At 33.0% G+C, this 16,554-nt stretch overlaps 1 protein-coding gene and 2 long non-coding RNA genes across 6 annotated transcripts in view; 2 read left to right on the top strand and 1 right to left on the bottom strand.

Moving 5' to 3' along the window:
* The first annotated feature begins 1,566 nt into the window (after window positions 1–1,566).
* The window catches only part of LOC127873213 (angiopoietin-related protein 1-like), a 21,130-nt gene continuing 6,142 nt past the window's right edge, over window positions 1,567–16,554 (top strand). The window contains exons 1-3 of one of the 2 annotated variants that reach the window (XM_052416973.1): window positions 1,567–1,705; window positions 3,260–6,075; window positions 7,731–7,919. In XM_052416973.1, coding sequence (XP_052272933.1) covers window positions 1,644–1,705; window positions 3,260–6,075; window positions 7,731–7,919 — 3,067 coding nt within the window. In that variant the 5' untranslated portion in view covers window positions 1,567–1,643. Of the gene's footprint in view, window positions 1,706–3,259; window positions 6,076–7,579; window positions 7,920–16,554 lie in introns of those variants that run through there. The other variant, XM_052416974.1, reaches the window with a different exon arrangement.
* Window positions 8,403–11,998, top strand: LOC127873226 (uncharacterized). The gene is made up of 5 exons (XR_008046062.1): window positions 8,403–8,613; window positions 8,965–9,029; window positions 9,835–9,901; window positions 10,237–10,278; window positions 10,692–11,998. It is a non-coding gene; the product is annotated as an uncharacterized LOC127873226 (long non-coding RNA).
* LOC127873225 (uncharacterized) overlaps window positions 14,703–16,554 on the bottom strand; it is a 2,828-nt gene continuing 976 nt past the window's right edge. For all 3 annotated transcript variants that reach the window (XR_008046060.1, XR_008046059.1, XR_008046061.1), the window contains exons 3-5: window positions 15,901–15,962; window positions 15,524–15,565; window positions 14,703–15,105 (exon numbers count right to left, since the gene is read on the bottom strand). This is a non-coding gene — a long non-coding RNA (uncharacterized LOC127873225). The remainder of the gene's footprint in view (window positions 15,106–15,523; window positions 15,566–15,900; window positions 15,963–16,554) is intronic.

Raw genomic sequence — 16,554 nt, 5'->3', positions numbered from 1 at the left:
TGAATCTTATTTAAAAATTGCACTTATAATATTTATTGTATAAATTAATAGTAATGATAGTTTTGAAAACAAACAACGCCATTGATTATATTTCACATGTGTATGTAATTACGATATGCATAGATTTCCAATGTGTCGCGCTTGACAATTCAAATTGATTCGTACTTCAAAATGTTTGAGGTAAGAATAGCCATAATATACATAAATGGATTTCTGGTAGGAGATAAAACTCGGTTATCAGAGTGCCCAATTTGTTGAAAGTCTCTGTTATCCGTCGTGTCCTATATCGGGAATCAAAGTATCCGCAACTTTATGAAAACCACCTTTAAAAAATCTTCGTTTATATTTCATTAAATACTATCAAAATTTCAGTATTTGAAGCACATTGATTACTCCACATGCTGGAAAAGCAAACAATTTATCGCAATATTTCTAAGTAGTTTTATTGTGTTGAAATGTTTACTGTTCACTCCGTTTATGCTGTTTTCGACCGAACTTTCTATATTAGGGGCACATATTTACCATTTTACCGTGATTTGTTTTCTTCTCAATATAAAGGGATACAACATTTATCAACTCGATCATGTTCCTTGTCCCAAAAACTAAGCTTTAGGACATAACTTTTGAAAAAAAACTGAGAAACTTATCTCTCGCGCGTGGCTTTTGCTGTTCTCTGTTATCGAAGTGCCATCTGTTATCAAAGTATCCGCATTACCAGCGTGGTCCAGTCAGGACATTTTTTGTAATATTCATCATATTTACCTAAAATATAGTTATAGTATTGTATATTATATCACGAGATATACATTACTGTTATAATTTAAGCGCTAATTGTTAATGAGTACAAATCTACGACCTAAGTTGAATGTTTAGAAAAAGTATTGTATTAATATTTAATAGCTGTGTGACCAGTACTCTCGACTGATCAAGCACCCTTGAAAATATATTTTATCAATAACCATAATAGTTTAGCAAGCCCTTGTATAATGACACCGAAGACATGTGTGATGTTTTTCGTGAATATGTGTATCTGTAGAAGATTATAAAAAAAATTAACTTAACTTCGCGTACTCAATTTCTTAATATCACTCCCTTTTAAAAGGGGACATAAGTCTGCAAAGAAACATGTTACAGTGACGTGCATGAGTGAGTGGCCGTTTATAAAACTATGAGGACATGTTGAATAGCACTATCGATATAGAGCTGTTGCGTTCAAATCTTCACCATAACATAACACCGAGGACTGGATGAGAAGTACAACTCAAACTTTTCGGTTAAAAATCGAGTCAAAAGGTAATATTGATCATGTGTATTACTTTATTACAACGTAACAAAACGTGTCACAAATTATATCATGCCTTTTTCATGAACGTCTTTGTCAGAGCAATATTAAACACTCCTCTTCCAGCGACTGCGCCTTTATAATGTCCGCTGAAAAGATCAATGTTTTGTATTGAATTAAGAGCAACAGATGTTTCGGCACAAATGATAAATGAATATATGTGAAAGATAACGCATTTTCAATCTGGACACGTCAACAATGTATGTATTAAAAACAAACGTTGGCAGGAATGATGCGGGCATGTACATATAACATGGTTCTATTTAAATGAGATAGGAACAGCGACAAAAAGAAAACAGAAATGAAGGATTGTACAGTGCTTATTTTGATAGTGATAGTGATTTTCAATACAGAACGTACAGGGTAAGTAATAAATAAGTCACACTAATACTGCATAAATAACTACTACAACACCAACAGCTATAATACTACTTACTGCTAACTACTACTACTACTACTGATTCTGCTGCTGCTACTGCTTCTACTACTACTATCATTACTACTACTACTACTACTACTTCTACTACTACTACTACTACTACTTCTACTACTACTACTACTACTACTACTACTACTACTTCAACTACTACTACTACTACTACTACTACTACTACTACTACTACTACTACTACTACTACTACTACTACTACTACTACTACTACTACTACTACTACTACTACTACTACTACTACTACTACTACTACTACTACTACTACTACTACTACTACTACTACTATTACTACTACATGTACTTCTACTTCTACTGTTACTACTGTGACTACTACCACTTCTACTACTACTACTACTACTACTACTACTACTACTACTACTACTACTACTACTACTACCACTACTACTACTACTACTACTACTACTACTACTACTACTACTACTACTACTACTACTACTACTACTACTACTACAACAACTACTACTACTTCTACTACTACTACTACTACTTCTACTACCACTACTACTACTACTACTACTACTACTACTACTACTACTACTACTACTACTACTACTACTACTACTACTACTACTACTACCACTACCACTACTACTACTACTTCTACTACTACCACTACTACTGCTACTACTACTGCTGCTGCTGCTACTACTACTACTACTACTACTACTACTTCTACTACTACTACTACTACTACTACTACTACTACTACTACTACTATTACTACTACTACTACTACTACAACTACTACTACTACTACAACTACTACTACTACTACTACTACTACTACTACTACTACTACTACTACTACTACTACTATTATTATTATTATTATTACCACCACTACTACTACTTCTACTACTACTACTACTAGTACTACTTCTACTTGAGAATGGTACTCTTTAAATGAGATACGAATAACGACCGAAATAAAACAAAAATGAAGGATTGTACAGTGATTATACTACGTATTAGTAGTATTAGTACTAGTTCTTCTACAAGTTTTACTACTTCTAATTATTCTTGTCCTACTATAACTTCTTCTACTACTACTAAATATACTTAGACTATTAATTCCGTTGTATTACTATTCTTACTACTTCAACTATCGCTTCTATCACCGTAGCTAACGCTACCACCCACGACCACCACAACCACCATTACTTATACTACTTCCTCCAATACTACTAACATGGGTTGTTTAGAACAAGAGTTGACACTAGCCTATGTCATCGAGTATAACATACTTCTTTGTAATTGCGACGCACTCATATAAAAAGGATCAAACGTTCGTATCGTTATAAAAAGCCAGAGCCGCAAACCAATTTAACTTTGACAACTGTGTTTAGGATTCATATAATTAAAATTTGCTGCGATTTTTGCGAAGGTCAAATGCAATTCATCCTCTTATTATTACCCGTGTGATGATGCTATATTTTCTTTTTCAGAGCCACGAAACTATGCGATGTACGGATCTGGTACCTTAACCTTATCACAGACAACGTATTTGGTATCGACATGAATGCAGAACAACTCAGCATAAAGAACAGCATTGAGACTCTCGTTCTAACCGCTGCAGCAAGTCATGAGCAAAGAATGACCGATTGTAATGTACTCGTAATCTATAGCCATTTGCTGAAAGAGAAATTCAATTATACGCCATCCGGGATGGGTATTGCGTTAAACGAAATCGATTCTGAAGGCGTAGGTAACGTAGATCCGGCAGATGTTGCATATATTAAGAATACCGCAGAAAATAATCACGTCGATAAAAACTTCTTTAAAAGCCCTCAAGAAATCGAAAACAGAGTATCTAATATTAACAACAATGGTGCCGTTATGTTTTTAGAAAAAATTACCGATAAAAAGATGTGTACTTTAAATGAAGCTAATAACATTGATAATGTCAAATTAGTTTATGCAATTACAGATCAAAGTGATTTACACCCTGAAGAACGCGAACCGAACGATGATCATTTAAAAATTGACATTGGAAACATCAAAACATTGCCGAACACCATTGAAAAAAACACTGACCAACCAATCGAAATAGACGCAAAGGCTTACAGTCTTGATATAGACGAAACAGAGATCTCTGAAGAAAATAAGGATAATTTTGAACCAGATTTACACAAGTATTCAGGCGACATACAGGAAAAACAAGACAAAGGAAAACATGAAAACCCAAATGATACTATTGCAGATTCCTATCTTCCAATGTTAAAGCCACCTGGTGTGTGTTATTCTTTTGGTTGCGTGATAACAAACTCATGTAAGCCTACAGATAAATGCTTTTCAAGTGAACGAGGTATTTTTGGTAAATTGAAAAATCAACCAATTTTACAACAGTTGACATCCCCGGAACAAGCTTACAAAATATTTGAATCACCTCCCAGTACCAAAGAGTATGAAGATTCAAACGAATCACAGCAACACACAGAATCGAAGTCAAACACAATACAAAATACACCTCAAAACAAACAGGATGTCGTTCGTTTTATGACAAAGGAGGAAGATGCACTAGACAACAATGGACAGGATTTTACCAAAACAATTGAAATTGTGCGCAAATATGTAGCAGATGAAATAAACGCGTATTCTAGACGAAAGAAAATAGAAAAATATAATAAATTGCACGCAGTAGAAAATCGTATTATAAGACTCGAAAATAATTTGCTTTATGGAAAATCGGAGAAAGATACACAAACAATAACGAATCTAGAAAGAAAATTAGCATCGTTGGAAAAGGATTTCGTCAACATTCGAGACATGTCAGCGAGCAAACAGACACAGTTAGAGCTTGATTACATTGGCAAAAGCAACAGGAATGAAATACAGCTGCTTGAAAACTGTTATGTAATTGCAACGAAACAAAATACTGAACTAAGTGAACTCGCGGAGTTTCAAAAATCACAGTCTAGAGCAATTTCTCAGTTAAAGGAGATGTATATTAACAGTGAAGATGAAAGCCGACGACTCAATGAAGTGGTAATTGACCAAACTCTGCTTTTACAATCTCTTTCAAGAACTTTAAATGATTTGATGGCAGAAAATTCTAGAAATAAAGCACATATTTCGGTACTTCAAGAGAAAGTAGAAAACATCAAATGTTCGGCAGATGTTCATAAGCAAACCGTAAGGCAAATAGAAAGACACACAAATGCTATAAATCGAAATGGACAAGTCCATCAAAATACGGATGCAAGTTTTGAAAATACTAAGGAAAACGATGTGGCATTTTTTTCAAGTACAGACAAACAGCACGCAGATAATGATCAACAAAAGCCTAGTTCTTATTCTAAACGGTATTTTAAACGTAACGATACATGTCCGAAGTGTTATTACAATGCGTGTTTAGTGTCATGTTGTTCGCCATATTCCGCCATATCATGGTCTCACTGCAGTGAAATTGTATGTGTAAAAAACGAGAAAAATGTAATGGTAGCAGATCAGGGACAACCGCAAGCTCCTGTACCAAATGATACAATGGATGAAGAACAAATTCCGAAAGGCACTCTTGAGGAGTTAAATTCAAAAGAATCCAATACTGATGAATCTGAACGTTTACCGAATGGAAATGTGATCCCCGACGACCAGAATGTAAAACGTGGATTTGACGAAATTGTAGACGATAATAAATCGGTTCATAATGAACAAAAGGAATACACATTAATAGGATATGATAAGGAAGGAAAACCCGTCGTTCGTCATAAAAGTATTCAAAGCGATGAGGAAGAAAAGCCTCAAAACCCAGTGTCATCAACCGAGAAAACTAACCAAAACGCTCTGAATGATTCAGCATCGGATGATACAAAACTATTATCCAATGATAGTAAAACCAACGCAAATAATAAAAAACTTCACGACGCAGTCGTTTCACCTTCCCAAATACACCGGAGTGCGACTGATCAGGCAGATAAGGAAAATAAGGAAATCCCCGGTGACATACAAATGCAATCTCAGCAAAAAGAAATACAAATTGAAAGTGCCCTACAAGAGTCGAGTAAAACAGAAAATGTGGACAGTACTAGGGATAAGGAAAATAAGGAAATCTCCGATAACATTCAAATGCAATCTCAGCAAAAAGAAATACAAATTGAAAGTGCCCTACCAGAGTCGAGTAAAACAGTAAATGTGGACAGAACAAGGAACAAAGAAACTGTTGGCGCCCATGCATCTAAAATTAGTGCAAAAGAACAAAATGATCAACCAGATAAGGGGAAGCCCGCAAACCTAAACTTACCAGATCACGGTCAACCGAAAGGTTAGAATGCTTACACTTTATATGATCGTATTTATTAAGAGATGTTCATAAACCACTTGATGACTTTAAGATCACACGCGTTTTTATCTCTCATTTCTTACGTAAAACAATACGTTCTATACATAGATAGTGGTTAGGAATACTTGTGTTCTCCCATTTCTTTCATTATACAATACGTTGTTTACATAGATAGTGGTGTCGAATACTTGTATGCGTGTAATGAATAATACAGTTAAACAGCTAACTATGGAACGCCATTACTGAATTCATATGCCTGTTGTCGTTGTTTGCAGTACATTAATCATTATTTTTAGTGGAATATACATTATGCGTTGTGCAATTTTCTGTACGTTCGGTACATTCGTCATTTTATGCAGTAGTTAAAGCATTACGCGAAGTAGTAACAACATTATGTTCTGCCCAAACTTCTTGACGTTCTGTACATTCAACATTATGTGTAGTAGTTTTATCATTATTGCATGCGCTGTGCAAACGTCTTTAAGTTCGGTACATTCGTCATTACGTGCAGCAGTTACATCATTATGTGCAGTAGTAACAACATTACGTGCTGTGCAAACTTCTTTTCGTTCGGTACATTCGTCATTTTTTATGTGTAGTAGTTTTATCATTATGCGCTGTGCAAACGTCTTTACGTTCGGTATATTCGTCATTACGTGCAGCAGTTATATCATTATGTGCAGTAGTAACAACATTACGTGTTGTGCAAACTTCTTTACGTTCGGTACATTCAACATTATGTGTAGTAGTGTTATCATTATGCGCTGTGCAAACGTCTTTACGTTCGGTACATTCGCCATTACGTGCAGCAGTTACATCATTATGTGCAGTAGTAACAACATTACGTGCTGTGCAAAATTATTTACGTTCGGTAAATTCAACATTATGTGTAGTAGTTTTATCATTGTGCGCTGTGCAAACGTCTTTACGTTCGGTACATTCGCCATTACGTGCAGCAGTTACATCATTATGTGCAGTAGTAACAACATTACGTGCTGTGCACACTTCTTTACGTTCGGTACATTCAACATTATGTGTAGTAGTTTTATCATTATGCGCTGTGCAAACGTCTTTACGTACGGTAATTCGAACGGAAAGAAGTTTGCACAGCACGTAATGTTGTTACTACTGCACATAATGATGTAACTGCTGCACGTAATGACGAATGTACCGAACGTAAAGACGTTTGTACAGCGCATAATGATAAAACTACTACACTTAATGTCGAATTTATGGAACGTCAAAAAGTTTGGACAGAACATAATGTTGTTAGATCTACTACTTCGCGTAATGCTTTAACTACTGCATATAATGACGAATGTACCGAACGTAAAGAAAAGTGCACAACGCACACTGTATATTCCATTGAAAATAATGATTAATGTACTGCAAACAACGACAACAGTCATATGAAGTCAGTAATGGCGTTCCATAGCTAACTAATAATTTCCTAATGACGTCATGTGGATTTGTCAAAAAAAAAACAATGCATTAAAGCAACAGCACATGCCGATCAGTAGACTATACAATTACTTTTGTTTAAGAAATGCCGAGGTTTCATCTTGGCGTTGATTTTGATGCAAAACGAATTGAAGATAACTTTAATCAGCATACAATAATGTTCTGCTTTGTTTAAGATTGTTACGACCACTATGTTCTCGGTAACCGCAAGGACGGATTATTCAAGGTTCGTCCGCTGGGAAGTGAAAACACCATCGAGGTGTTCTGTGACATGCGGAATGGGGGCTGGACTGTCATTCAGCGCCGGCAAGACGGCACTACAAACTTTTTCCAGACGTGGGAAGATTACAAAAAGGGGTTTGGAGGTGAGGGCACGCTATAATAAACACTCATCAAGAGGATCATCACTTGAGTTTAAAATTTCAAATATTTAAACAGGTGACCTATTTTTCATATTCGAGTTACTAAGATTTAAACTCTGCTCATAAATTGTCAAGATACGCATTCAGACTTAGTTTAATAGTCATGATGTCACAAATAAGGCATGTAGTGTTAATATACAAATTGACCTGGAGCCGTATTCATCAATAATAAACTCAAACTTGGACTCAAACTCAGACTTTGACTCAGACTTAGACTTACTAAAGACAGACTCAGGATTCGTATTCACGAACGCATTTGGAAATAGACTTCAATAAGATTGTGTTTTTTTAATGACGTCACCTTCTATCCGCGAGTATAAGGGGATCGGAGCAGAAAAGATTTTGGTTAATCCACGGAGTGTATATTGACTAGAGTCCGTGGTTATTCGAAGAAAAAAATGGGACGAGGAGGCGAGTAGAATATCAATGTAAGTTATATGTTATTATCGTATCTGCCTTATAGTTGTAATATTTTATTTAATAGCTTACTTTTGGATTTGCTACCGATGTCGTTTTTACTAGCGCCGAATAATGCACTATGTAAACAAGGGGCATAACCACTCAGCAAATTGTACTTACGGATTTCGGATGTGATTGTGGAATGTGTTTTAGTTTCAAACATTTGTTATGATTTATGGTACGGTTGCACGTTCTTTGTTTCCAAAATTTGCACAAGTGAATTGTTATTTAAGTATTAATAATGAATATTTGTGGTTTCACGGATAAGTTTACCATTTAAGGAGGTCTATTGTTTTAGTTTTCATCTCGTACCCTGTTAGATTCGTACCCATGTGTGTTTTATTCGTATCTGATTACAATCTGCACATTTCCAAACGAACGTTTCATTTACTACACGTTTACATTGATAACTATTACCCTGTATGTCGTTTATATTAAACTAATCGACAGTTATGATGGCAAACATGAAATGTAATGTGTTTCATAAATACTGCTATACATCATACAATTGTTTTTATTAAACTTTCAGAAAATTTGGGGTCGCAAAAACTGGTGAACAGTGCCAGAAGAAGTACCAAAATTCCAAGGCTCGGTGTAAGTTAATTACTTTTTTTGTTATGCTTTCATTTAATTAATTTTGTTGAAAAACTATAATCAATTGCAATTAGTTTGTTTTAATATTACTACATGTCGAACCTAATATGTGTTTTCTATGTGATATAATCACAATGACTACTTACTTATATTGTTAAAATTTGTAAAAACGCTTATGAGCATTTTCATTGGTTAATGTATGTTTTATGATACTGTATTATTTTGCTGAAATGGTGCTAGAATATATACAGCTACGTCACGCATTGAAAACAATTTTCAGTTTTTTTCGTTAAATTTAACTTAATAATAATTGTCTAAATGCGTAATTGAATTAGTGTTATAAAAAAGATCTGACACTTGTCAATTCATATGATTATTGATTAAACTCATCAAGGAAATATGTAGGTAAGCTCACCAAAGGTGCACTAGATAACAATATTCATGAACTCGTTCAGAGAAATATGGTATGAAATGGCAACTTGTATCAGAGTCTTTGTTTGTTGTAAATATAGCAGGGTTTGGTATAAGGACAATTAAAATAAAACATTAAGATCATTAATTTAGATCAGCTAATGAAGTTTGTGCATTTAAGGAAGTATTTCTATTCCTTTTTGTTAGATACTTTAAATCTCTTGACTATTTCAATTTTGTTGTTGAGTTCATTTATTCAAGGAATGAGTGCAAATACAGACATTGTATTTCTTGGTAATCAACTAATTATTATTATTAATGAGCATAAGTGTATGTGCGTAAGTGTTTTACAAAGTTATATGTTTGAATTAATTTTTGCGTTTAATTTTTGCAGCTTAAGTTCTTCATATGCGTTACAAAGCAGTGAGCGTGCCACAACAGCCAGCAGTGAAGAACATATGGTAAATAAATAGATTATCATTTATATGCAAACCAATAACCATATGTATAGAACATTGAAAATGCAAACCATATGACTTATATATTGTATGCATCACATTCAACATAGTATACAATAATAGTAATTCACCCTTATATAAAAACAAAATAAAAGAAAAAAACATGCATTAAATTAACATTAAACATTGTGTTTGAAAGTTAACACTGGGATTATTATACATTAACTTAAGTATAGTATATTAACATTAGTTGTCAATTTTATTGCATTGAAAACATCACTGGATTAAATTAATTTAGATTTTTTAAGTGACACTATATTTTTTTCATGTGATTTCAGAGTGTACCAGTCATGAAAGTAGAGGCATTAAGTGCAAAGAATGTAAGTTTTGGATATCTTTAAATTTAGATTTCAAATTGTCTGGAACAAATCTTGAAAATTAAATATTAATAAATTTAACACTTAGATAGCTCTAATTGAAGGTATTGCAGTGCATACAATTAATTTAGAGTTAATAATTAACTTGCATGGATGGAATTCCAGTTCTTAAAACTATACTGACAATACCATCTGACAAAGCAAGTACTGTATAATGTTATTATGTAATATGCAACAAAAGTCATGCATTTGTTGAAACATAATTAGCATCAAATATGTTAAAACTAAGTACCAATGCATAGTACCAATGCATACATAGATTATGTGATATATATGTATTAATATTTTAACCTTTGAAGATCATAATTGGAGAACAAGTCCATTTATACAAATCACTTTTTTATCCATTTTTGCAGCGCTCACAAAGAAGAACGACAAGAGATCGCAAGCCGATACCTTAACAAAACTTACAGAGAAACCGATGGGAAATAACTAAGAAAAATTAGAATAAGAAATAAAAAAGTTGACTGTAGAAATTGAAATAATATATTTGGAGAAAAAGATGTGTTTAGTGTCAATACGTGACCAAGTGCTATAACTCTGACATGTAATATACTAGTAGTAGATTTATTCCCCTTTTTGTAATTAAAAGGATCTTATTATTTGTTGTGCAACTACTTCATAACTCTATTATTTCTAAAATAGATAGTCTATATTAGAAATAATAGTTATGGGGCAGTTGCACACAAAATAATAAGATTTTTTTTTAATTCAAAAAGGGGCATACTATTATTTCTATGATAAAAATATGATTCTATCCCTTTTTGTACTTGTAAAATTCCAGTCAATATTTGTGTGCTTTAAGAAATGTAGGTTAAATATTACATTGGTCATTGTATTATGTTACTGACAGATAAAATACATTCTACATTCAAAGAGGAATATTAGTTGAATGCGGTGTCTTGGGACACTTCTTGATATTATTTGCTTACAAGATATAAATCATTGATAATAATAAAATTCTTCATTCAATGAACTGAATGAAATTCCAGAATAATGGTAGATACAGTTATGTGAATTTGAAATTAGACATCAACAAATCCTGGCATCATGCTTTGGCCCTGGCCAACTGGCAGTGAACTTGAGTGAAGCTCGTTATTCTGTAGCTGGCATCATACACAGCCTGTTAACATAAAACATGTTATATTACACTAACAAAATAAGACATATTTTTGTAAATTTGTTCTTAGGTATTTGATAAAATGCTGATAAAATGTTTCTTATTTTGCTAATGTTAAAATTAATATACAGTTGTTTCATTAAATATTTGTGTTTAAAATAAATTTGTATCAAAGAAAAAGAATTGCATTTCGACTTGCACAAAACTGAATGTTAAGCCATACCTGAACGTTGATGGTGGGAACGCCCTTTCGCCCTATGTAGACTTCTACATGGTTCACTGGCTTCTTGATATGCACATGCGTCCAATCGATTCCCATTTTTTGGAAAACTTACGATATTAATAAGTAAATAGATATTGATATAAATGGATTGTGACCGGTGCATTTATGTGCATTATATTGAATTAAAGTTCTGCCTTATGTCAGAAGTGATGCAATATGCTGATGTGTCTCAACTTGATAATCAAAAATAATGTCATCGTTTTACTATTGATAATATATGCAATAATATGTGCATTTGAGAATAAAATATTATTTATGTTGTTGAGTGTTTTATTAATTTACAAATAAAGTGCATTACAACAATGCACTTGCCATCAACAAATGCATATTCTACAGCATTTGTCGCAAAAACACATTTTGTATTGGAACTCAATTACAACATAGACAGACACAAGGACAGATGCACATATGGATTCAGGTGTACCCTATATCTTCTTAGCAGGGTGTATAATATACACATTAATTATAGCACCTTTTTTAAAATTAATAAACATTAATTCACATTACATTAAAGATCAAGAATAAAAAAATAATTAAATAATCATCATAATTGATATTGAAAATGTTTGGAGAAAAACGCTCCCCGATGAAATTTCGAACCACCGACTAGTCGGCGCAATATAATCATGGGCACCGATGCGCTACCAACTGCGTCATGGCAGTGTAACTTTTGTCGGCATATACATATATATAGGTAAATTCCTACATCTATAAATAGATTTGTAATAGTAATGAAATCAAAATTTATGCATAGTAAATGTCTTGTAAACGTTTTCTAATAGGTTTCCCTTTTTAGAGAATATCAATTATTATAGTTTATGATACATGCAAATTATATGTTATTACTTTTTTATTCAAACAACACGTATTATCCATAAAATTAGTGCATGTTCATGTTCATTAAGTTTGGAGATTATTTTCACGAAAGACAACAAACAAACGCGGAGAATTATGAATTTGACAGTTGTTTACAATAAATAAGAACAATTGCAAAATGCACACATCGCAAATGACTCACGTATCAGCGATCGCTACAAGTTCTTGTTTTGCACGAACGGCGTCGTACCAGCTGGAAATTTGACAACTTCAACTCTCTAGCTGTCAAAATATTATTGACCTGTGCACAGGTCTACATAGTTCTGGCTACCATAACTTTAAATGCCGCTTTTTTATGATTTTTGCCACGTTGCTCGGGAAAGTACACACTGCCAGGGCGACCGGAACTGGCAGAATCCGCATCGTATTGCGGCTCAACTATTCCTTGCAAATATTGCAAATAAATACGATTCCCGGTCGGGTTAAACGATACCGTTTGTAAAGTTCAATATCCCTATAAATCTCCAAAGGGTTGGTACGATCTAGATACACTCTTTCAATAATATTATTATTATTACGCAAGTAGCTCGTGCGGCGGCCATTTTGTAAAGTAAACGCTCAAACGACGTTACGTCATGATTGTATAGCGTAAGTCTAAACATTGTAGACTTAGCATTTGAGACTTATCTTACTGAGTCTGAGTCTAAAACTAACCATTTTATGTTTCGTGAATTAAGTTTTGTAAGGCTGAGTCTGAGTCTGAGTCAGAAACTGGAGCTGAGTCTAAGATTTGAGACTTACGTACATTGGTGAATACGGCTCCTGGAGCCGTATTCACCAATGTACGTAAGTCTCAAATCTTAGACTCAGCTCCAGTTTCTGACTCAGACTCAGACTCAGCCTTAAAAAACTTAATTCACGAAACATAAAATGGTTAGTTTTAGACTCAGACTCAGTAAGATAAGTCTCAAATGCTAAGTCTACAATGTTTAGACTTACGCTATACAATCATGACGTAACGTCGTTTGAGCGTTTACTTTACAAAATGGCCGCCGCACGAGCTTCTTGCGTAATAATAATAATATTATTGAAAGAGTGTATCTAGATCGTACCAACGCTTTGGAGATTTATAGGGATATTGAGCTTTACAAACGGTATCGTTTAACCCGACCGGGAATCGTATTTATTTGCAATATTTGCAAGGAATAGTTGAGCCGCAATACGATGCGGATTCTGCCAGTTCCGGTCGCCCTGGCAGTGTGTACTTTCCCGAGCAACGTGGCAAAAATCATAAAAAAGCGGCATTTAAAGTTATGGTAGCCAGAACTATGTAGACCTGTGCACAGGTCAATAATATTTTGACAGCTAAGGAGTTGAAGTTGTCAAATTTCCAGCTGGTACGACGCCGTTCGTGCAAAACAAGAACTTTGTGCGATCGCTGATACGTGAGTCATTTGCGATGTGTGCATTTTGCAATTGTTCTTATTTATTGTAAACAACTGTCAAATTCATAATTCTCCGCGTTTGTTTGTTGTCTTTCGTGAAAATAATCTCCAAACTTAATGAACGAGAACATGCACTAATTTTATGGATAATACTTGTTGTTTGAATGAAAAAGTAATAACATTTAATTTGCATGTATCATAAAGTATGTTTATTTTAACAGTTTGTCATTAGCAAAATAGGAAACATTTTATCAGCATTTTATCAAATACTTAAGAAAAAATGTACAAAAATATGTCTTATTTTGTTAGTGTAATATAACATGTTTTATGTTAACAGGCTGTGTATGATGCCAGCTACAGAATAACGAGCTTCACTCAAGTTCACTGCCAGTTGGCCAGGGCGAAAGCATGATGCCAGGATTTGTTGATGTCTAATTTCAAATTCACATTACTGTATCTACCATTATTCTGGAATTTCATTCAGTTCATTGAATGAAGAATTTTATTATTATCAATGATGTATATCTTGTAAGCAAATAATATCAAGAAGTGTCCCAAGACACCGCATTCAACTAATATTCCTCTTTGAATGTAGAATGTATTTTATCTGTCAGTAACATAAAACAATGACCAATGTAATATTTAACCTACATTTCTTAAAGCACACAAATATTGACTGGAATTTTATAAGTACAAAAAGGGATAGAATCATATTTTTATCATAGAAATATTAGTATGCCCCTTTTTGAATTATTTTTTTTTTATATTATTTTGTGTGCAACTGCTCCATAACTCTATTATTTCTAATATAGACTATCTATTTTAGAAATAATAGAGTTATGAAGTAGTTGCACAAAAAATAATAAGATCCTTTTAATTACAAAAAGGGGAATAAATCTACTACTAGTATATTACATGTCAGAGTTATAGCACTTGGTCACGTATTGACACTAAACACATCTTTTTCTCCAAATGTATTATTTCAATTTCTACAGTCAACTTTTGTATTTCTTATTCTAATTTTTCTTAGTTATTTCCCATCGGTTTCTCTGTAAGTTTTGTTAAGGTATCGGCTTGTGATCTCTTGTCGGTCTTCTTTGTGAGCGCTGCAAAAATGGATAAAAAGTGTGATTTGTATAAATGGACTTGTTCTCATATTATGATCTTCAAAGGTTAAAAAATTAATACATATATATATCACATAATCTATGTATGCATTGGTACTATGCATTGGTACTTAGTTTTAACATATTTGATGCTAATTATGTTTCAACAAATGCATGACTTTTGTTGCATATTACATAATAACATATTATACAGTACTTGCTTTGTCAGATAGTATTGTCAGTATAGTTTTAAGAACTGGAATTCCATCCATGCAAGTTAATTATTAACTCTAAATAAATTGTATGCACTGCAATACCTTCAATTAGAGCTATCTAAGTGTTAAGTTTACCAATATTTAATTTTCAAGATTTGTTCTAGACAATTTGAAATCTAAATTAAAAGATATCCAAAACTTACATTCTTTCCACTTCATGCCTCTACTTTCATGACTGGTACACTCTGAAATCACATGAAAAAAATATAGTGTCACTTAAAAAATCTAAATTAATTTAATCCAGTGATGTTTTCAATGCAATAAAATGGACAACTAATGTTAATATACTATACTTAAGTTAATGTATAATAATCCCAGTGTTAACTTTCAAACACAATGTTTAATGTTAATTAAATGCATGTTTTTTTTCTTTTATTTTGTTTTATATAAGGGTGAATCTCTATTATATTGTATACTGTGTTGAATGTGATGCATACAATATAAGTCATATGGTTTGCATTTTCAATGTTCTATACATATGGTTAATGGTTTGCATATATATGATAATCTATTTATTTACCATATGTTCTTCACTGCTGGCTGTTGTGGCACGCTCACTGCTTTGTTAAGCATATGAAGAAGCTGCAAAAATTAACCGCAAAAATTAATTCAAACATATAACTTCGTAAAACACTTACACACATACACTTATGCTCATTAATAATAATAATTAGTTGATTACCAAGAAATACAATGTTTGTATTTGCACTCATTCCTTGAATAAATGAACTCAACAACAAAATTGAAATAGTCAAGAGATTTAAAGTATCTAACAAAAAGGAATAGAAATACTTCCTAAAATGCACAAACTTCATTTGCCGATCTAAAATTAATGATCTTAATGTTTTATTTTAATTGTCTAATACCGAACCCTGCTATATTTACAACAAACAAAGATTCTGATACAAGTTGCCAATTCATACCATATATCTGTGAACGAGTTCATGAATATTGTTATTTAGTGCACCTTTGGTGAGCTTACCTACATATTTCCTTGATGAGTTTAATCATAATCATATGAATTGACAAGTGTCAGATCTTTTTTATAACACTAATTCAATTACGCATTTAGACAATTATTATTAAGTTAAATTTATTAGGTTTGACATGTAGTAATATTGAAACAAACTAATTGCAATTGATAAGTTTTTCAACAAAATTAATTAAATGAAAG

Source organism: Dreissena polymorpha, chromosome 3, assembly GCF_020536995.1.
Source record: "Dreissena polymorpha isolate Duluth1 chromosome 3, UMN_Dpol_1.0, whole genome shotgun sequence".
NCBI lineage: Eukaryota > Metazoa > Mollusca > Bivalvia > Myida > Dreissenidae > Dreissena > Dreissena polymorpha.
The sequence above is the reverse complement of the archived record's forward strand: the minus strand, read 5'-3'. Positions and strand labels throughout refer to the sequence as shown.